The sequence below is a fragment of the Neoarius graeffei genome, chromosome 3 (assembly GCF_027579695.1).
Source record: "Neoarius graeffei isolate fNeoGra1 chromosome 3, fNeoGra1.pri, whole genome shotgun sequence".
NCBI lineage: Eukaryota > Metazoa > Chordata > Actinopteri > Siluriformes > Ariidae > Neoarius > Neoarius graeffei.
Genome location: NC_083571.1, coordinates 92,522,728 through 92,544,909, shown reverse-complemented (window position 1 = coordinate 92,544,909; position 22,182 = coordinate 92,522,728). Strand labels below are relative to the sequence as shown.

Sequence of the window (22,182 nt, the reverse complement as noted above, 5' to 3'; positions counted from 1 at the left end):
CAAGCTTCACACTTTACTCACAGCAGAAGGTTAACAGAAGCACAGAAAACATTCACTGGCAAACATCCTTTAATAATCTCAAAAATACAAGGGGAAGGGGCATAACTCAAGCGCCCTATAATCCAAAGAATTTCATGCATATAAATACAATGGCGACAAATTCAAAGTGACTAAAATAAGGCTTTCTAGCAGAGCACTGACGCAGGCCTATAGCTGAGGAGCAGAAACTTTAACAAGGAGCAGCATTGCAAAGACTCAAGAGGCAGCTTCATTAAAATTTTTTTTTTTTTAAATGGCATCAATATCAATATCCTCCTCCTCCTTATCAGCCTTTTCTGGCTTTGTGGTTTCCATCTTCAGTTCACGTGCAGAGGAAGAATACACCACCTGGAGAGGAGACGGAAAAAAAAAAAAAAAAAAAAACCCAAACATTGAAGCATGAGCAAATCTCCAAAGCCATTTTGATTTATTTGGTTAAAATGCAGTACATACAAGAACACAGTATGAACATGGCCAAAAAAAAAAAAAGGCGCAAAAAATAGCAAAACTAATATCAAAAATAATAGAATTCGATATTATCAGGGCTGAACGATATGGACAAAATTTCGTATCTCGATACGATAGGACTACAGGTTCGGTGAAAACCAAGCATTTTTCAGAAAAATAAAAACATAATACAAAAAAATGTGGAAAATGCAGTTTTATTTTTAAGAACCCACTGCCAGTCATTAAATTATGAATAAATAAATTACAAATCAAACATTTTACTGCAGCTCTGCTTTAACAGTAGGTCCGTGGTTGTGGCGAAACGATCAATTTCACGGAGCTCGGATTCAACATTCATTTTACACTCATTATAGAGTTTCAGAATGGCCACTTAATTAAAATGTGTTCGGGATGGTATTTTATAACGCTTATCCAGCATCTGAACCATTTTTTTTAAAGCCCTCTTTTGAGGTTGTATACACCGGTACCATGTCTTTTGCAATGTGGCATGTTATAGCGTCTGTAACTTCTTTATGTCTGGTGGATGTCGACTCGTACGGTGTAACGCTATTGAACCAGAGATGCCTACCCCAAATTTTGAATTTCAGTATTCTTGAAAACATTTTTCAGTATTTTGGAATGACTTTCAGTAACATTAATTTATGCGCATTTCCATTATAAAAGATGTATATACCAGTATGTTTAACATTTAAATTATTAAAAAGTACTGTTTTGTGCGAACTGAATAAACAAAACGCGAGCAGCCATCTCAACTGAATTTCCACTCAACAAACTTCTACAGCATACAATATCACATTTTTATAAATACAATAGTGTTCCCTGTTTGCAGACATTACGGTTGACTACCAATCATTGGTATTGAATGTAACTCCTCAAAAGTATTATATTATATTGCCTGGCAAAATGTTCTACCTGTTAACGGATTCTAATTAAAAAAAAAAAAAAAAAAAAAAAAAAAAAAATTCTTATTTCATGCCAAAGAGAGTCCGACATCGTTATCTTAATGTCCCAATATATAAATACTTCAGCATAATGCTTCAGAAGAGACATTGAATAAAATGACATTTACAATTGTATTTAAAACAGTGGAATGATCAATTTTTTGCCACAATCCCAACAGCACTAATCATAAAATTCTGTTTTGGATCATACTACATGGACATTTGCACTTGCAACACTGAAAAGACTTTGAATTAAAGAAGTACAGCCAGTGTTTGATATTTCAGTGAATAAAAATCAGACATGTAAAAAGAAACTGAATAAGTTTAACTCACATTTCATGGCACTAATTGGCAAGTTCAACTCCAAGCACAGGTCAACCATCACCGCTTCAGCACGGGTCACGTTCCGTGTCTTTTCATCCACAGATTTCGTAAAAAACTGCTGGACACCCCCAGATTTACTTTCCGCCTGACTCGCCATTTCAGCATACTCCATATGTTTTTTGGAGTTGACATGCCGCCTGCAGTCATCGCGACCACCACGAGTGATGTTAATGTCAGTTCTACACAGTTTGCAGTGTGCGTATCCATTGCCCTTTTGACTGGGTGTAATGCACGGCCATTCTACCGTATATCGTGGGAGGAACACCTGAGACCTGCGTTTCACTTGTCCCGATACTGAGCGTTTCATTTCCACTACTGAGAAGCAGCACCATGCGTGTGTGATGCCGAGCAAAAATAGCGCAAACAAATGTGCGGTATCTGTGCATGTCACGCACAGCATGTATGGTCGTCATAAAAATAAATGGCCGTGAATCGCGCATGGATTGAAAAAGTCGCTTGGACATTTAAAAACAACTCACTGGAATTTAAGACTTTATAATAATTCCGTACAGAATAACGCTGTTTGCCGTAACATCGTATTTACGTAACTTTTCCGTACAAAAGACGGCCAATCCGTACTAGTAGGCATCTCTGCTGAATGCATCAGCAATCAAACTTTGCTTTGGCTTATTTTGGGATGACTGAGAAGTCCCCAGTGTTTCTCTCACCGTCATACACTCTTCGTGCAGCACGCGATGGTGTTGTTTCAGGTGGTGAAACATGTTTGTTGTGCTACCTTGCTTCGTCGCAATTTTTGCTAAGCATGACCTGCACAACACCTCACTCTGGTTAACATCGTCCTTTTTGAATCCAAAATACCTCCAAATAATGGAGGATGATTTATGTTTTGGCACCAAGTCAGGTTCTGCACTGCCACCAGCCGCATTATCTTCCGGACGCATTTTTTTTCTTTTTAATTTCCCCGCTGTCTGTAGCGTGCGCGCACGTCAGTCTCCGTCTCCCTCACTCCCGCCCTCATACGTTTGGCATTGGTTGGCTTCAGCTGTCGATCCACAGCAAGCATGAAATAAGGTTTGTGGTTGGCTGGCCTTAGCGGTGCATTCAAGTGCAACCGTAAAAATGATGTTTGTTGTGACTGCCAGAGCTGTACATGCAGGGCGAGCGCGGGGAGGGGAAATCTATATCGTTGCTTTTTCGATATTAATATCTTGAATGTTCATATCTAGATATAGATACGATAACGATATATCGTTCAGCCCTAATTATGGTAACAAGAATAAATTTACAAAAGAAAAAAACAGGACTAGTGAACATTAACACAGACCACAATGGAAGCCAAGAGTAAACAAAAGCATTTCTCTCCTGGTGTGATGTCTGTAAAAAAAGTTATTTTAATCAGCTTTCTTAAAGGGGCGGCACAGTGGTGTAGTGGTTAGTGCTGTCGCCTCACATCAAGAAGGTCCGGGTTCGAGCCCCGTGGCCAACGAGGGCCTTTCTGTGCGGAGTTTGCATGTTCTCCCCGTGGGTTTCCTCCGGGTGCTCCGGTTTCCCCCACAGTACAAAGACATGCAGGTTAGGTTAACTGGTGACTAAATTGACCGTAGGTGTGAATGTGAGTGTGAATGGTTGTGTCTATGTGTCAGCCCTGTAATGACCTGGCGACTTGTCCAGGGTGTACCCCGCCTTTCGCCCGTAGTCAGCTGGGACAGACTCCAGCTTGCCTGCGACCCTGTAGAACAGGATAAAGCAGCTAGAGGTAATGAGATGAGATGAGCTTTCTTAAAATTAGACAGATCTTGTATGTAATGCAACTCTTCCTTCAGAGTCACACTACATACAAAACCATTCTATTCTAGGAGCTAAACCTTCTCCGAAATGCACTTAAAGAACCCAGTAATTACCTCCACGTTGTCACCATCTTCCTTATCTTCCTCATCACTGCCCTCGCTCTCTTCCTCGGCCTCCTTCAACCATTTCACAAAAGGCTCAGCCTTGGCATGGATCTCCTTAGCGAGTTCTTTCGATACATACTTTTTGGAGACCTGGAACACGCATCTTAATTAAGATAAAACTGAAACTAGTTTTGTAACAGTATACTGTAGCGTCAAATCAGCAACACCATCCTAGCACCGATGGTTCACGTCACGTCTACCTTCTCGGCCCATGCGAGTATGACGTCTTCTTCCAGCAGGTCCGCATCATACAGGTCTTTGAGAATGATGGGGACACGAGGCAGCAGCTGACTCTGATGGAGCTTCACCAGACACTCAATGCCACCCAGGAGGTACTTCTGAGTCTTTTTATCATTGTGGCAAAACTGATGATAAAAAGAAAGCAGTGCAAGTTACGGAAGACGTTCACGACGTCACCATCGCCAGCCTAGTAGTAAACGTCCAATTTGATACAAAAGACAGCCACAGATGGACTCACTCGAAGGAAGTGGCGCTTGTATTTCTTAATCTGTTCACGGATGTTCTCGTCGAAGAGCAGCTCGCTCAGGATCAGCGGTCCCATGGCCCTCACCTCAAGCCGCTCTGCTTCAGCCAGGATTTCCTTATCAGCCGAGTCAATCGCTCCCTGCTCCTTCTTTTGCTGTCAGGAAGGAGCAAATAGCAAAACATCCAACTTCATCACAAACACACTGAAAACTTGTCCCAACTGTTAAGCAAAAATAAACTAGGACAACTGAAAAGATTTTTGCTTTGCACATGATGGCTGGTTTAAGAACCAGTACTCCAAAGCTCAGGTCATGAAGCTCACCTTCACAAAATTGTAGAACAGGTTGACCCTTTCCTCCAGGCTTTTCTCCAAATCGTCGCTCAGCGTGAGACCCTTAGCATGCTCACTGATCTCCTCCATCCGGCGACGCTGTGCCTCCTCTGTGGTCTCTTCAGCCCAATCTTCGTCATCATCATTTCCATCCTACCAACAGCCACACGCCAAAGTTAGCTGATGCATGCTTAAAAACATGCTACACACCACTTTAATCAAATATTTTAGACTTGGATCAGGACTGTATTAGACTGTACTCACCACAGCATCAGGGGCATCTATGTCCTTCTGGTTTCCAGCCTCCCCACTGCCTGAACTGTTCTCTTTGTCCTTTTTGCGGTTCTTCTTTTCTTTTTCCTTCTTGACAGAGCCACCGTCATTCTCTGTTCCAGGACAGAGGGGGAGAAAGAAATGTGTTTCTTTGCAGTAAACTATTTTTAATAAGTTTTTATTTTTTAAATCAAAACAGTACACAAAGTAATTATCAAAAAGAACATTAAACCACTAAAATGGGGTTCTTGATCAAAGTAATGTAAAAATAATACAAAAAGTCATTAACATGATTAACCCCAAGGGTGTACAACATTTGGCGTGTAACTCCAGTCACCATCAGCATCTGTCTGAAGGAATTGTGCGCGCTACCATTTTGAAAATGTTAGTACGAGTTACAAACATATCTTGGTTGAAATAGAAATGGATTAAAATAGTGAATAGTACAAAAATAGTCAAGCAGGCCTAAATATACATGAGAAAAAAAAAATTAACCATGTATACTTGAATTAGGCCTCTATACATGTTTAATCCACCTCAACTCATAGCATATAATCCAACGTTAAAGCTAGACGGCCTTTCGATTCCATAAAGCTGGTGAAATGTAGTTCCCTCTGAAATATGGCCATTGTGATATATGCTTATTTCTGTAATCTCTCTCAAAGCCATTCTGTAGCTGGGAAATTATTTAATTTGAGGGGATTCCCTAGCAAATATGCATGAAATCGCTCACTTTGCACAGTCAAGCAGACAGAGGAAGGCCGTGTGCGCATGCGCAGGCTTACCTTCTGGGTTTTATGGCAGCTGGCATCCACAGTGTTGCATTACTGCCATCTACAGGTTTACCTTTGACCGTGCACTCACAGTTACATCACTCTGTCGCTAAACGAACAGCTGATCACATCGAGGTGCTCGCTGACCGCTAACATTTATTAGTTTGGTCTTGCGTTTCCTTTCCTTCGCAACATAATGTCTTCTTTTCGCTACTGTAGATGGTCTTTCACGTTTCATTCACACTCGCATCCTCCATTTTTCTCTCCTGTTTCAAATTTGTATCCCACAATGCCTTGTGTGAACAGTGAAAGTCCACCACGTGATGCATGATATAGTATCTTGAATTGGGTCATGGTGAAGCAGGAAAAAGTAACAGAATTTAGGGCCACATGGCCCTAAATTCATTAATTGTTCTATTTAAAAAAAAAATTAATAAAAAAAATAAAATTGCAAGTCTGTGATTCAAATTCAGTAGCTTTCGGTCCACTAAGCAAAAACAATTGGGTGTCGGGAAAAATCATGACCTACACTTAGTCTGAAAGGCAGTCTACCTTTAACATAACTCAAACACTTTCGAATACTTCTTATTTATATAGAAAAAAAATTTAACACTAAAAATTAAGATGTGCATTCATGCCATGAATGCATGTACAACAGAACCTGACTTTTTAAATAGCTGAACACCTTCTATGAGACACCATTGTCACCTGACCTGTGCTTGGGTCGGCTGATTGTTGCCAAAAGTGTCGTTACAGTGTAGCCTCTGGCGGACAAACTGCACACTGACACTCATAACATGGTTGAAAAATCCATCTTCTGTCTCTGCTTCCTTTTTTTTTTTAAGTTCTACATTTATTGTGAGTCACTTCTCGGCTGTTATAAACGCTGAGGCCAATTCATCAGCAATTCGCTCAGATCTCTAGTGCGAAGCTGGAGTCAGTGCTCTTGCCTGCATTAAAGTCAAAGTATTATCTGGAGCCGGCTGTGACAGCAGAAACAAGACGCACTCAGTCACACCTTCACTTCTGAAAGCTGGGTTAAGAAATCAAAGTTTGACCTTTTCACCAGACTGGCAACCCGGTGCAAGGAATATTACTTGTTACTGATGCATAATAAAATGGTGAAATATTACAGGAGTCCAAAATTATAAATCTGAAATGAAATAAAGTGTTGGGTGGGGGTCAAGGCTTGGGGTCGAAGAATATTAATGTCTATTTGGGGTCGTTTGCCCAACCATTTGGAAAAGCCTGTTGTACTATCAAAAGAAATATTCAATACACTCCTCTGAACTTACCAGGTGGATTTTTGAGAATGAAGGTACAGAGTTTGTGTCTGGTGTCCAGCATGCCTCGGTATCCACAGGCCTTGCAGGAGTTTCCTATGGTCTGCTTTTTGGCGTTGATGTGCTGAAGATACAGCGGAGTAGAGTTGAATATTAAATAAAGAATTCCACAAAATCCAAGCCATTAAAGACCATCTGAGAAAGATTTCAGCAGCACAAAGAGTGACTTGAGTAGAGAGCTTAGCTAACATGGATCATTATGTTCATGGTTCTCAAAGTAGGCTCTGTGATGTAAAGCCAGAGGCTCTGCAATGTCCTTTGAAGAAAGATTACGGCGGGGGGACTCCTACCATCAATGCTTCAAAATAACATTTTAATGTGTATAAATGCACTATACACACACACACACACACACACACACCAAAAGGAGATCAATTTAATAGGTTTAAACCCCAAATAAAACTTGTTTTACTTCAGTGTTAACAAAACTAAAGTATTAATTATAAAAAGCTCTGGGGGAGGGAGACGGCACACGACCCCACCACACACGAGCCCCGTGTCCGAAATCACCCCTCTACTCAATATAATGAGGTCGCCGTTTTGTAGGGCTGTCTGAAATGTATAGTGAGCATTATTACACCCTATAGAGGGCTACCGCGTGATGTCACTGTGCCACGAGATTTTGTTAGGGCGCCATATTGGATACACACCAAACTACGAGCGAGAGTAAAGTGACACGATGGATGATAATTCTGATTATGTGAGTACATTACCAGCTGCAGAAAGGGCACTGTATGTGGAGAAACTGGCTGTGATTGATGGGTTTGACCCATATGATAAGACTCTGGGCAAGGGAGAATGGAAACATAAGGAGGACCTGACACCAATTCTGCCATCTGTTTGCTACCCAGACATTGTAAACTATTTGTTGTTTACACCCAGTGCCTACACTGCTGATGACTTGAAGGCCTACAGGCTTACAATTATGTTGTTAGTGGCTTGGTTCGTGATATTACAGCTGTTAAGAATAACCTACACAGTTATGGCCAAGGTAATCTTGTTGATATCTTTTAATAATATATCTTTTCAGTTGAAAAATTAATACTTGTTACTATTAAGGTAGAGGCGGCACGGTGGTGTAGTGGTTAGCGCTGTCGCCTCACAGCAAGAAGGTCCTGGGTTCGAGCCCCGGGGCCGGCGAGGGCCTTTCTGTGCGGAGTTTGCATGTTCTCCCCGTGTCCGCGTGGGTTTCCTCCGGGTGCTCCGGTTTCCCCCACAGTCCAAAGACATGCAGGTTAGGTTAACTGATGACTCTAAATTGACCGTAGGTGTGAATGTGAGTGTGAATGGTTGTCTGTGTCGATGTGTCAGCCCTGTGATGACCTGGCGACTTGTCCAGGGTGTACCCCGCCTTTCGCCCGTAGTCAGCTGGGATAGGCTCCAGCTTGCCTGCGACCCTGTAGAAGGATAAAGCGGCTAGAGATAATGAGATGAGATGACTATTAAGGTATCCATAATAGGTTAACTTATCCAAATTATACATATGTATTTATGATATATGCCTACACAACAACTATGCTTTATTTATATAATAGGAGGGAGAGCAAGCCCCAAACCATCCTAAATTATTAAATTGAAGTCTGGGAGGCTTGCTCCTCATACAGTTATCAACTTGGGGCCAATTTAGCATGTTTTAAATCTGAATTTCTTGCGTTTGCTTACCTCAAAGTGTCCACAGATCATGCACAGACTTATCCATTATATCCACAGTTTTTTGCCAAGTCTCACACAGATTTCTTTCAAGTCTACTGTTGGGCCAATAATTCATAAATAAAACAGCTCAGATTTGTTTGTTTAAGTTGTTTGCCACTCCACTTTATTCTTGTGGGTTCACATACCGCTGCCGTTATTTCCCCCTAATCACGAGTTTGTTGGTCTTCCAATATGGCGCAGGGTCTGTTTACTTCTGGTTTCGGGTGACGTCAGTGAAATCCCTCTATATAGGGCACTCAAAGTATCCCACAATGCATCACGAAAAGTAGTGTATAACCGATGGTCACTAACCAAGCAATATATCCCATCATGCATTGCGGTCACGCTGAAAAATCAAAAGCCTCAAATCTGATTTAATAGAAGGCGGCAGTAGCAAAGAAGAAAGTATTCAGCCTTGATTTAAAAGAACTAAAGACGCAGCCGACACAAAGTACTTTGTATTTATTAATGTAGGAAATACACTCAATATAATCTGTATTTATCACAAAAATACATGCATGTATTTATTATTTTGAAAACCCACCAGCTGACTGACCTGGCACGTTTTAGTTGCGCGACAGTAATGACGTAAACAGTGCGACGGACTAGTGCCCAAAAGCGTTTTTCATTTAATCAAATGAGTTCAATATATAGTAAGTAGGGAGTATTAAACGAGTGAGTGGTTTCATAGGTGGAATGTCTAGAAATAAAAATCTCTTAAAAAATAAAGACTTGTGCAATAAAGATGTCTGACTGCAATATTTCTTCTTTTTAAGATCTTGTTCGTATACAAGTCTAATGGTCCAGAACCATTAGCTTAGAAGAGACAGGAAGGGGAAAAAGAAAAAACAGCATTTCCACCATTTCAGTTTTTAGGAGAGCAGGAGAGGCATAAAATTACAAGCTGTGCAGGCAGGAACTGTGGCAATCCTGATAAAATCTGGATCGTGGCTTTTTTCCTTCAGTAATATGCAAAAGTACACCTCTTTTGAGACATTCCTTTTAGAAAATCAGTTGTCTAGTGCTCATACGGCCAATATATTCTGTTGATGCAAGGCAAAGAAAGTAAGGGAAAAAAGTGCATCTAGTCACTTTCTAATCATTATCAACATTATATGGAAATTGTTGTGTGGCACAGTGGTGTAGTGGTTAGCGCTGTCGCCTCACAGCAAGAAGGTCCTGGGCTCGAGCCCAGTGGCCAGCGAGGGCCTTTCTGTGTGGAGTTTGCATGTTCTCCCCGTGACTATGTGGGTTTCCCCCACAGTCCAAAGACATGCAGGTTAGGTTAACTGGTGGCTCTAAATTGACCGTAGGTGTGAATGAGAGTGTGAATGGTTGTTTGCCTGTGTCAGCCCTGTGATGATCTGGCGACTTGTCCAGGGTGTACCCTGCCTCTCACCCATAGTCAGCTGGGATAGGCTCCAGCTTGCCTGTGACCCTGCACAGGATAAGCGGTTATGGATGGATGTAAAAGCGTGTTAATTTTTTACACTAATTTGTGTCAAAATCCCTCCCCTTCATCCAAAAGAGCCATTTTGACCATTTCCAGAGAGACATCCCTAATAAATATCAGGAATGAGGAGGTTAAATATAAACCTGGAAATGTTAGATAAATTAACCCACACACCCTGAGAGAAATGTGTGATAGGAAGGGGGCAGGGCTTCCAGGAAGCCTCTGTTAATAATGGAGAGTTCAAACACCTGCGCAAATCATTTCAGATTCACATGTTGGTTGGCTCATGTCTCATTTTATTAGGGGTATAAATAAGGCCGAATCCCATTTCACCCCTTGGACCAACCCCTTGGCCCTTCCCCTCCATTTTGCGCGTTCACGTGAAGGGGTAGGGGTATCCCAATCCCAGTTAACGCGGAGGGGTAGGGGAAGGGGGAGGGCTTCCGTACCCCTCCAAACGGAGATTTTCCTGGAGCTGACTCCGAACGAAGGGGTTTGAGTGATTTCCCACAATGCCATGCGGATTTCAGCGAGATTTCATGCGGATTTCAGAAAGATGGCGGTTCCCACGGCGAAAGATTGTCATAAATGTATTTTCTCCATTATTTACGTGTTTTAAGTTGTTATCCAGAGGAAACACGCCGCTTGATTCGCTTTCGAGCTGAGAATGAGCAGCGATTTCTGAAATCCAAGCTGCTGCTAAAAAGCTTTGGGAGTGAGTATTGTTTTCGGTTGCTTGACTGCGTACGTTTTGTTCTGTTATTCTCGCTTTTATTGTTTACATGAGTGTTCTGACACCTCATTCTGTCGGATGTGGTGCACGAAGCGCCAAAGATATCCCATTCAGTGGTGTTAGTTAACAAATCACACCCTGCCAGCAGAGATTTCTGGTTCTGCCTCTGGCTGTAGCGGCTGGTCGCAGCCAATGACGCATTTGGTCGCGTTTTGCTAACGTAAACGCTGACGGAGGTACGCGATGACGTATGCGATCGTTGAAGGGCTATCCCAATACGTAAGGGTTGAATTTCAAGCCCTATCCCTTGTAGCTCAGTTTCAAGGGGAAGGGCCAAGGGGAAGGCGGAGGGGAAGGGGTAGAAATTAGAATTGGGCCTTAGACTACTAGAGATGCACCGATTGCAATTTTTTGGGCCGATTCCGATTTCCGATTTTCCATGGAGTGTGACCTGCCGATACCGATTTTGGCCGATTCCGATTTCATTTTTTCAAACCACTTCACAGCACACACAAACTATTTTCTTTTTATCTTTTCTTTAATAGAACATTCTGCCAGATTTTCAGTAATAAATTTAACACCTCAAAGGTTGAAAACAAACAAAAAGACATTGTTCTTTGTAAAATCTTTCTTCATGTTTGGTATTAACATATTAATTCCTGAAATAGGAAATTCACACAAACATTTTTTTCTTTTCCCATCCAATATCTGGCACAAAACCAACTTCCCCCTCATATATTATTTGCCTACTGCTATGGAACACACTTTCATAAGCCTGTTTAGATCTGAAAACTTGTGCCTTATAGAACAACCCATTTCTTCATTCAGTATCAAAATACAAAAATAATTTCCAGTCATACTTATACCATAGCCATTCTATCATCTTTGTCAAATGTGTATTTGTAGAGTAATTTCCAATGGAATCAAGTGCAACCAAGGCTGTAAAACAAACAAAAAGGCATTTTTTTCTTTCTCTCTTTGTACAAATCTAACTAGATGTTTGGTAATAGGCTAACATTCCTGTAATGGGAAATTCACACAACCACAAACGTTTTCTTCTTTTCACATCCAATATCTGGCACAAAAATAATTTCACTATATGTGGATATCCAAATATAGTGAATTTCGTTGTTGTTAACGGCGCGCGCACCGGAGCTCGTTAGGCGCGCAGGACTGACACTGTTCTGCGCAAGCGCAACACAATCGGACTAGAAAGCATGTTCAAGCTGCCAGTGGAGCTGCAGCCTTTTAGTTGCGAATTACGAGTATTTCCACTTTCATCTCTATGTGATACACAAGTTTTGATCGGCAGAAAATCGGCATATTTTAATTTTGACCGGCCGGTCGCCGGTCATGGCCGATCACGTGAAAATCGGCCGATTCCGATCGGCAGCCGGTCAATCGGTGCATCTCTGTAGACTACTCTTTTGCCAGACATTTGAGTGAGTACAACAAAATGTGCTCGGATGTTTTCTGCAGAGCACCTAGCGTTTTGCTCATGTGGTAGGTTGGTCCGGAATTGTATCGTCAATCTTTACTGGATATTGTGTAGCCAATAATGATGACCGACATTTTCCAGATATAACAGGTTGATTATATTCACAAAAGAAACCTCTACATCATTTTAATAGTTCCCCCTCCTGGGGGAAGCCATGGCCTAATGGTTAGAGAAGCAGCTTTGGGACCAAAAGGTTGCCGATTCGATTTCCCAAAGTGCCTTTGAGCAAGGCACCTAACCCCCAACTGCTCCGGGCATGTTGCACGTCGCTCTGGATAAGAGAGTGTGTCTGCTAAATGCCACTAATGTAACGTAATGAACTCTGATGTCGAGAAGTTGCTAGAAACTGGGAAAAGCTTAAAAACTTAATCTTATCCCCTTAATTTTGCAGCACATCCTACACAGTTAGTGCACATTCAAAACGCAGCACAGACTGAAGGCAATAGGCACCTACTGCAGTCAAAGCAGACAGCCACGTAACAGTAGCCTGGGCCCACCCATCCTAAGTGTGATGCAACACGAGGGGCTGTTCCGAGCTTAGTCTGGCCAGGCAAGCTATCTACAGCTCTTCCAAGCTCCCGAAAAATCGGGAACCAATCAACTTTGAGCATCTCCAACGGCCCTGGGTAGAGGCGTGTTCAAGGCACTGACGTAGCAGAACTGCGACCGGAAGCCATAGATTGTTTACAGAATCTATGCCGGAAGCGCTTCATTCACGCTTCTGCATCTATTACGCATAGATGCTGTATTGAAAGCATTCAACGGGAAGTTCTCATTGAAAACGGAGCAAAGAGCAGCCCTGGAGGTATTTATTGAAAGGAAGGACGTTTTCGTCTTGCTCCCGACCGGCTTCGGTAAGAGTTTAATCTACCAGTTAGCCCAGTCGCATCGCATATGTCAGAGGAAAGAGTGATGTGATTGGTTTAAGCTTCGTCACAGCCTTTTCTGGCTTCGACCAGTAGCAAACTGAGGCATTTCAGGGAGGCGGGTCAACCACGGGCTCTGGGAAACGGTTGGGCTTAATATCTTGGCCAGACCAATAGCTCGGAGAGCTTTGTCGCGTTAGCCAGACTAACGTAACAGACTATGCAGGAGTCAGACAGCACAACTGCAAAACTAACCAGGCTAGACTCCACCACCCCCGAATACAAATGTACACAAACCTGGCACTGTTTTTCAAACTAAATACAGCCTCTGTACAGACAGTAAGGGGAGACCCGTTGGGTCTGTACCAATGCACTCTATTGTCAGTCATACCAACTCAATTACTGTTTCTAGAGACACTTACTAACCTGTACCCATATCCACAAAAGCTCTTGAACAATTTGTGTGTCATGTCAGCTCTTATGAACAGCAATTTCACTCAGGCGCACAGGAATAAACCCCTTTGTGGTCACATGCTGAGAATGAGCCTGCAGCAACCTGCATACTCAGCAACATGTGCAAATTGGCAGAACACAGGTACAAAACACACAGGGGTCCTGGTTCACCAGTGCAAATGAAATGGCCAAATGTTCAGAAAATGGTAGCTTTTATAAGTAATTCAAACGTCAACAAGGACCTTCACATAAAGGGGAAAAAAAAAAAAAGAAGTGCCTACTTCTACAGCCATTACAAAATACACAAGTGCACTTTGAGCATACTTACCAAATCAGTCTCAGGATTGTCACACTCCGGACACAGCACAAACTTGCGAATGAATCCATCCAGCATGTCTTGCAATTTGTTTGCCTCATGAGACCCATTGACAATGTAGCGGTCATTCTTTGAATCAAATTGGGTTTGGGCTCCCAACTCACAGCCGAAGAACTTGGTTGGATCTAGAGACAGCATTATTAAGTGTTAGCACTTCCTTTCTTCTTAAGTTGCATTGAAGCTTTATAGAAAGGAAAAAAAAAAGAAAACTCCTCGTTTAAAAACAGTACTCACAAGTAGGAGGCCTGTTCAGTGCCTTGGCAACATCAACCATGTTGACGATAACAGTCTTGATACCATTTCCCTTGCCTTCCACCTTGCAAAAAAAAAACAAAAAAAAACCACAACACAATATAAATAATCTTTCAAAACCACAACAGAGATTTTTTTTTAAACAATTAACTCCTACCTTAGCAATCAAACGAGGCATCTTGTACCGGTAAAACTGGTCTGTGACGCTACGGTTGACGTTGACGGACATTTTGGCTTACTATAGGATTTATCAGCGAGATGAAAAGATCTTGAATTGGCAATTTTTTGTATTCTCTGTCCAGAAAGGAAAGGATGACATAAATAACTGCAAGAAGACTCTGTCTCTGACATGAAAATGGTTTGGCCACTGAGGCTCCAAGGGGCAAACCTGTAGACTAAGCTCCCCCCAAGCAAGTTTCAACAGCTGTCCAACAGCTCTGTAAAAACAAGAGAGAAATGGGGGGGGGGGGGGGGGGGGGGGGAGAACAACAATGAGCAGAGAGGTAGATCAGGTATCTCCACAGTGTTGATATTGGGCTATGGGTTAATTTTTTTTTGCCCTCGTGCACATGAGATTAAACTACACACACGGATGCATCAGATCAATGTATTGGTCTAAAATCACTCCCATGACTATTCTTTGGTTATAGGAAATTGGCAGTGTAGGCAAAGTCTAGCGCTCTGGTGAAAGAACTAGGTAAGAGGAGGGGGAAATACAAATTATATATAAACAAAAACAGCATGAGCTTAATAATACATTTCCTAACAAAGCAAATTTACTGGTGTTTAGCAGTGATGGCTAAAAAAAAAAAAAAAAAAAATTCTACAACCAATCAATAAGAAGTCATTACACCTTACAACACTAGGACTCATTGCACATATAGACAAAACTATTACGCATACATGTAGGAACCGACAACCTCAGTGAAAGACAAACTGGCAGCACTTTGATTGGACAGGGTGTTTAGTTTATTTACTTCTTGTACCTACTCCAAAGGAGAAGTAAGCCACTAGATTCATGTTTATAATACCTGTGCCTGCCGAAGACATTGTTATGCAGGTGTCAGTGATGTGTGATTAAATAAATTAGCCTCAAAGGACACCAAACCCCGCAGGCATGTGACTGAAATCATTCCCCACAACAAATCAATGAACAACCATGGGAATCTGGGCTAGAAAGAAAATCAGCCCCATATAATTTAGACACATTTGCTTTTAATTTCCCCTCTGATGACTGGTTTAACTTCACCAAAGTAAAAACAAAACAGTCCAAAAAAAAAAAAAAAGTGTACATTTTATATATATCCCCTTCCCGCACCTTTCATGGCACATTTGGCGGCGCCGATCTCCATTTCATAGCCTTCAGCCTCTCGCCTATATTACATAGCTAAGGTGGGGTTTACATTAGACCGCATCAGCGGATCATCAGATTAACGTTTTTAAAACGATTAGTGTGCACACAGCAACGCCAATACACGATTCGCGTGCACACAGCAACGCCAATACACGGAAACGCTCGGCTCCGCAGGCATCCTGCGCTCCAAATCACTCCGCCCTGAACAGCGAGTGCCCTCTGGAGGGTGCGCACTCCGGCCCTGCGCAGCTCACAGAGCGCGCAAGTATAGCGCACGAGCAGTGATTTGGGACTGAGCCGCTGTGTGTGTGATCTCAGTGCATGTCGGGCATGCGCGTCACTTACCACTTGCAAGTGGAAGGATGGCAAGCCTAAAGACAATCATAACTACACAATGGGCAGTATTTGCATCAGTATTTGCAGTATTTTCATACTTTTATACTCTTTAATGAAAGGTGATACAAGGCGGAAGTCCGCGCCGTTTTTCAGCAGTCACGTCACATGACCAACGCCAGCGAATCAGGAAGGTGGATGTCACAGTGACGTCGTCCAATGACGACGCCAGCTAGAGCTCAGCACAGCGTATCCGTGTATTCTCAATGTTTACACAGCACCGGACCAGACACGATCTGGATTGAATACGTGGACCCTGGCGGATTCCCGTTTCCCGGCGTTTTAATGTAAACGGACAGTGCATCCGCGAAGAAAACGAGACAGATACGGTCTAATGTAAACTTGGCCTAAGGTTACAGTGGGGGGGCTAGTCCTCTGGAAACTGCGAGAGTTTGACTCCCCACTCGCATCTGCATTGTGGCGTGCCTTGCCAGATGGCAGTAGGCACCATTTTCATGTCTTTGGTATGACCCGACCGGGAGCAGAACTTGCAATCTCCTGATCGAGAGGTGGACACGCTAATCACTAGGCCACTCGCCCAAGTGAAATAATATTACACGTAAATAAGTCACTAGGCTCCTGTTATCCAGTCCAGAAGAGAAGTGCGAACTGGAAGAATGAAGGCAACATTTTGAATAAACTCATTTTAGAGAGAGAACAGGTGCGACGCAGAGCAAGAAACACATACAAGGCAAAAAATTCAATTCGCAAAAAACAAACAGTGGCTCAGTGGTTTAAAGCCAGTATCTCACTGGGCTGCGACAGCCTGCGACTAGTTGGAGACAACAATTGCGATAAAATATGCGAATTAGGTGACAATTTTCAATTGGAATCACACGGAATTGATATTCGCATATTTTAATCGCAATTGTGTCTTCAACTAGTCGCAGGCTGTCGCAGCCCAGTGAGATACTGGTTGAACTCGCACTTCCTGTCTCACGGAGACTGACTTGAGAAGGGTTTGTGATGGCTTTGCGACACCAGCGATGCATGTGCGGCTATTTTGAGAGAAATTGTGTCGCACTAGTTTTTTTGAACATGTTCAAAGTTTCAGCAACTCATGCGAGGAAATTGAGAATCCCCACAAATGTTTCAAGACACTTTTGAAACTCTCTCGCGAATGACGTTCAATATTTGTCGCAAGCTGTCGCAGCCTATTGAGATACTGGCTTAAAGTGCATATCACGGGTAAATTCAGGAGCAAGATCAATGTAATTCTATTTTATATTAAACTTTGGTCAAATACTGGTCACATTTTGTGCAATTTTTTTTACCTTGCGCAATACCAGAAAAATTCAGTTGAAATCAAGCCATTTGAGGCGAATTGGTCCGCCTCTGAAAAAATTTGGCATTTGGATTTCCCGGGAAACATTGATTTTCGTAACGTCACGTGCGGGACGCCTCCCTCCGAATCCTACGTCAGCGCTGGTTTGTTTATGAGAAAACAACCTGGTGGTTTTCTGCAAATTTCTTAAACGTTATCACATAATTATTAAAATGGTTAACAGATGTATCGTAGGAGGGTGTAGCAACACCAATCTTGATGGGATTAGTACTCAATTTCTCAAAAGACCGGACAACGACAGAGAAATGAGAGCGCTTGGTCTACACAGGCTGTGCACTGAAACTGTGCAAGCTCGCGCAGCCTGCTGGCGCTTCCGCAGGCAACATCATGAATCTGGCTCCAGACTCCCTTGGGATTTTTCCAGACGCATTTTATTTTATTTCCTGCTGTAGATAGATGACCTTGGCAGCACGGTCGCCTCATAGCAAGAAGGTTTCGGGTTCGAACCCAGCAGCTGGCGAGGGCCTTTCTGTGTCGAGTTTGCACAGTCTCCCCATGGGTTTCCCCCACAGTCCAAAGACATGCAGTTAGGTTAACATGAGGTGGCCTTGGGCTGAAGTGCCCTTGAGCAAGGTACCTAACCCCTGACTGCTCCCTGGGCGCTGTAGTGTGGCTGCCCACTGCTCTGGGATGTGTTCACTGCTTCAGATGGGTTAAATTTCACTGTGCTTCAAGTGTGCATGTGACAAAATAAAAGTTTCTTCTCTCAGTCTCATTATCTCTAGCCGCTTTATCCTGTTCTACAGGGTCGCAGGCAAGCTGGAGCCTATCCCAGCTGACTACGGGCGAAAGGCGGGGTACACCCTGGACAAGTCGCCAGGTCATCACAGGGCTGACACAGACAACTATTCATACTCGCATTCACACCTACGGTCAATTTAGAGCAGACCTGGGCATTTTCCGTCCCGCGGGCCGCATCCGGCCCTTTGGTTCATTCTGACTGGCCCGCGTAAGGTTAATTAGAAATTACAAAATAAACGTATTTTCTAATTTTACCTCATGCATGGAATGAATGTGCACTGCTTTTATTTTGAAGTTGTGTTCAACAAAAACGCAATGCGCGCGACATGAACATGACATGAAATCCCACGAAACCTAATCCCGCGATAACTACTTCCGTAATTTGTCCAGACCAACCACAAACTTGTACGTCATCCTTCAAACGGTCCAGCCAATCACAAAGTGTGACGTCACCAGCAGGCGCCGGAGCCCGAGCCGATCTGTAGATCTGATACCTACACCGAATCGACTGATGATCTGTCAGCTGTGCTTCGCATCTCCACCTCATTCATTCAACCTGACTTTGATGCACTCGTTAAAGACCAACAGAGACTAGATTTCTCTCACTGAACAAATAAAAAACACCAAATGAGGTGATTAGACTACAAATGTGGGCATCATTATTATAATCTGATGTATCTTTTTTGATATTTGGAGTAGAAAGACAATATTTTGATGTCTTTGTGTTTTGGGGTGAATGTGACTGGAAAAAAAAAAAAAAAAAAAAAGGTACAAACATTCACATTTTGTTAACCATTGTTTTGGGAAATTTGATTGAATAAATGACATTTTTTGTAAGGCAAGCTCGTTTTTTCCATACTCTTACCAGTCTTAGCAGCTTGTAAAAACAATGATATTTATTGCTTTATATAAAGAAATACAATTATTATGCAGAATTTAGTTCAGCCTTATGGTCCGGCCCTCCGCAAAATTTTCTGTTTCTCATGGGGCCCCATGGAAAAAATAATTGCCCACCCCGATTTAGAGTCACCAGTTAACCTAACCTGCATGTCTTTGGACTGTGGGGGAAACCGGAGCACCCAGAGGAAACCCATGCGGACACGGGGAGAACATGCAAACTCCGCACAGAAAGGCCCTCGCCGGCCACGGGGCTCAAACCCGGACCTTCTTGCTGTGGGGCGACAGCGCTAACCACTACACCACTGTGCCGCCCCTGGAGGGAGGGACATGCATACATAAAAGAAAAAAATTGCACTTTAAAAGAACAGTCCACCGCACTTCCATAATGAAATATGTTCTTTTCTGAATTGAGACGAGCTGCTCCGTACCTCTCCGAGCTTTGCGCGACCTCCCAGTCAGTCAGACGCGCTGTTACTCCTGTTAGCAATGTAGCTACGCTCAGTATGGCCGACGGTATTTTTTTGGGGCTGTAGTTAGATGCGACCAAACTCTTTCACGTTTTTCCTGTTTACATAGGTTTATATGACCAGTGACATGAAACAAAGTTCAGTTAAAAAAAATTGAAACGTGGCGATTTTCTATGCTATGGAAAGTCCGCACTATAACGGCAGGCGTACTAACACCTTCTGCGCGCTTCGACAGCGCATTGATACCGTCACGGAGTCAGGAGTGAAGGTAATCAATGCGCTGTCGAAGCGCGCAGAAGGTGTTAGTACGCCTGCCATTATAGTGCGGACTTTCCATAGCATAGAAAATCGCCACGTTTCAATTTGTGTAACTGAACTTTGTTTCATGTCACTGGTCATATAAACCTATGTAAACAGGAAAAACGTGGAAGAGTTTGGTCGCATCTAACTACAGCCCCAAAAAATACCATTGGCCATGCTGAGCCTAGCTACATTGCTAACAGGAGTGACAGCGCGTCTGACTGACTGGGAGGTCGCGCAAAGCTCGGAGAGGTACGGAGCAGCTCGTCTCAATTCAGATAAGAACATATTTCATTATGGAAGTACGGTAGACTGTTCCTTTAAGGCTCTTGGCTACTGATCAGAGGGTTAGGGGTTTGAGTCTCAGCACTGCCAAGCTGCCACTGTTGGGCCCTCAATCACATTGGCTCAACCTATCCACATCAACGTGGGGGAAAAGAAGGAGGAGGACGACGACAAGGAAGGGCCTTGCTCCTCTAGTGCATTTACTCAAGCTTGCCTTGACTTGTAATGCTTGGATTTAGGTTGGAAAAAGTGCCTAGTAAGAGACAAAACACACATTCCGCTTTACAATTCAGACCAGTGCTCCAACTTCACCAAAATGTGTGTTTTTAGTGTCGTTTCCACTCAAACCCAGTTGTTATCTTTCAGCAGCAGCAGCTGTGCTAATGGCAGCCTTACAACTGATACTGTACTTGAGCACGTGAGGCAAGTTAATATCGATTATAAATCGAAATATCGCGAGATTACACGGAATAACTCGTAGAAGCAGAGAAGGACTCTGCATGAGACCACATGTTGCTTATATACACACACATACTGTACACATCTGAAAGATGCCAGTGTACTCAAACATGCAAAACTGCATCTGTGTTAAGCTGGAGGAGAAAAAAAAAAAACCCTAAGTGAAACATTACATGTAAATAAGGTCACTAGGTTCCCGTTATCCAGTCCAGAAGAGAAGTGCGAACTGGAAGAATGAAGGCGCCATTTTGAATAAACTCATTTTAGACAGAACAGGCGCGACGCAGAGCAAGAAACACAAATAATTCAGTTCTCCAGTCAAGGAACACATGTATACCTTTCCCATCCGCAGCTCCTGACGTCCGAATAGTCTGCGTTTTCGTAAAGCAAAGACATAAACACACCGCTGGTCTCCCTGAGATGAATGAAGTGTTTGGATGAGCAGTCGCACTGACTGTGCAGCACTGCAGAGCCTGGAGCAATCCTTACGATGCGGAATGATGAAGCCTGAAAACAAACTCTGAGACGCCCTCAAAACCGGGAATCTGAAATAAACAGATTTAAACTATTTGGATTTTCGAGTAAAAAAAAAAAAGGGTAATCTCAAAGCTAGCACTAAAAACAGGCTAGTCCAAGCTATAACATATGGCAGGACGTCTTAGCTTGTAACTGCTATTAGCTTATTACTTCTCACTCTAGCAAGCTATAAAACGAAATATAATCTTCTGTAATAATTCAGTTTCATGCTCTACCTGCTTTCTTGTTTACACAGAAGTAGCCATCGTTACACCTACCTCTATAACACGTCTCCCAAGTCAGTTTCTATAGCAGCGTGCTTCCGAATGTTAAGTTGGTTGGTTATTTAACTCCGCCCCTCATCACTGTGGGCTAACACCATTGGTTCATTTTTCTGTCAGTCATTTAATGTTGTCCTTTAAGAGTGACGTGTTTTTTTTCAACTGGGACGTCATTGACAAAATATTGTAAACGAAACGCTTTAAAAAAAAATAATTCGACAAGTACGCAGATCAACTTCAAATAAATCGAATTAATAATTTAAAATTGGTTTAAGACCAGAATCAAGTTTATTCTGTTCTCACATACAAGGAATTTGCTTTGGTGAGAACAGTTAAGATAGCTATGTCTCATTTCATCTCATCTCATCTCATTATCTCTAGCCGCTTTATCCTGTTCTACAGGGTCGCAGGCAAGCTGGAGCCTATCCCAGCTGACTACGGGCGAAAGGCGGGGTACACCCTGGACAAGTCGCCAGGTCATCACAGGGCTGACACATAGACACAGACAACCATTCACACTCACATTCACACCTACGGTCAATTTAATCACCAGTTAACCTAACCTGCATGTCTTTGGACTGTGGGGGAATCCGGAGCACCCGGAGGAAACCCACGTGGACAACATGCAAACTCCGCACAGAAAGGCCCTTGCCGGCCACGGGGCTCAAACCCGGACCTTCTTGCTGTGAGGCGACAGCACTAAGCACTACACCACCGTGCCGCCCCGCTATATACTGTACATAGAATAAAAAAGAGAAGAATCTGAAACACACATGGGTGTTGTAGTGGTTAGCACTGTTGCCTCACAGCAAGAAGGTCCTGCGTTCGAGCCCAGCGGCCGATGAGGGCCTCCTTTCTGTGTGGAGG

General features: G+C 43.0%; 1 protein-coding gene across 1 annotated transcript; it reads right to left on the bottom strand.

The window, feature by feature from the left end:
- Positions 1 to 51: 51 nt before the first annotated feature.
- Positions 52 to 21,400, bottom strand: eif5 (eukaryotic translation initiation factor 5). The gene is made up of 13 exons (XM_060917644.1): positions 21,313 to 21,400; positions 20,856 to 21,063; positions 14,663 to 14,711; positions 14,432 to 14,568; positions 14,257 to 14,338; positions 13,975 to 14,147; positions 6,904 to 7,015; positions 4,827 to 4,948; positions 4,554 to 4,715; positions 4,224 to 4,385; positions 3,946 to 4,110; positions 3,695 to 3,835; positions 52 to 387 (listed from the first exon to the last, which is right to left on the bottom strand). Exons 4-13 carry the CDS (start codon positions 14,501 to 14,503, stop codon positions 289 to 291), a joined length of 1,290 nt encoding a protein of 429 aa, XP_060773627.1. The 5' UTR covers positions 14,504 to 14,568; positions 14,663 to 14,711; positions 20,856 to 21,063; positions 21,313 to 21,400; the 3' UTR covers positions 52 to 288.
- Positions 21,401 to 22,182: the final 782 nt, after the last annotated feature.

Excerpts from the sequence above, each read along its gene's own strand:
- eif5 (XM_060917644.1), bottom strand. The coding sequence starts at position 14,503 with ATGTCCGTCAACGTCAACCGTAGCGTCACAGACCAGTTTTACCGGTAC. Across the intron at positions 14,148-14,256 it reads ACTGAACAGGCCTCCTACTT|ATCCAACCAAGTTCTTCGGC; the intron begins GTGAGTACTGTT and ends TGCTGTCTCTAG. Across the intron at positions 3,836-3,945 it reads TACTCGCATGGGCCGAGAAG|GTCTCCAAAAAGTATGTATC; the intron begins GTAGACGTGACG and ends TGCGTGTTCCAG.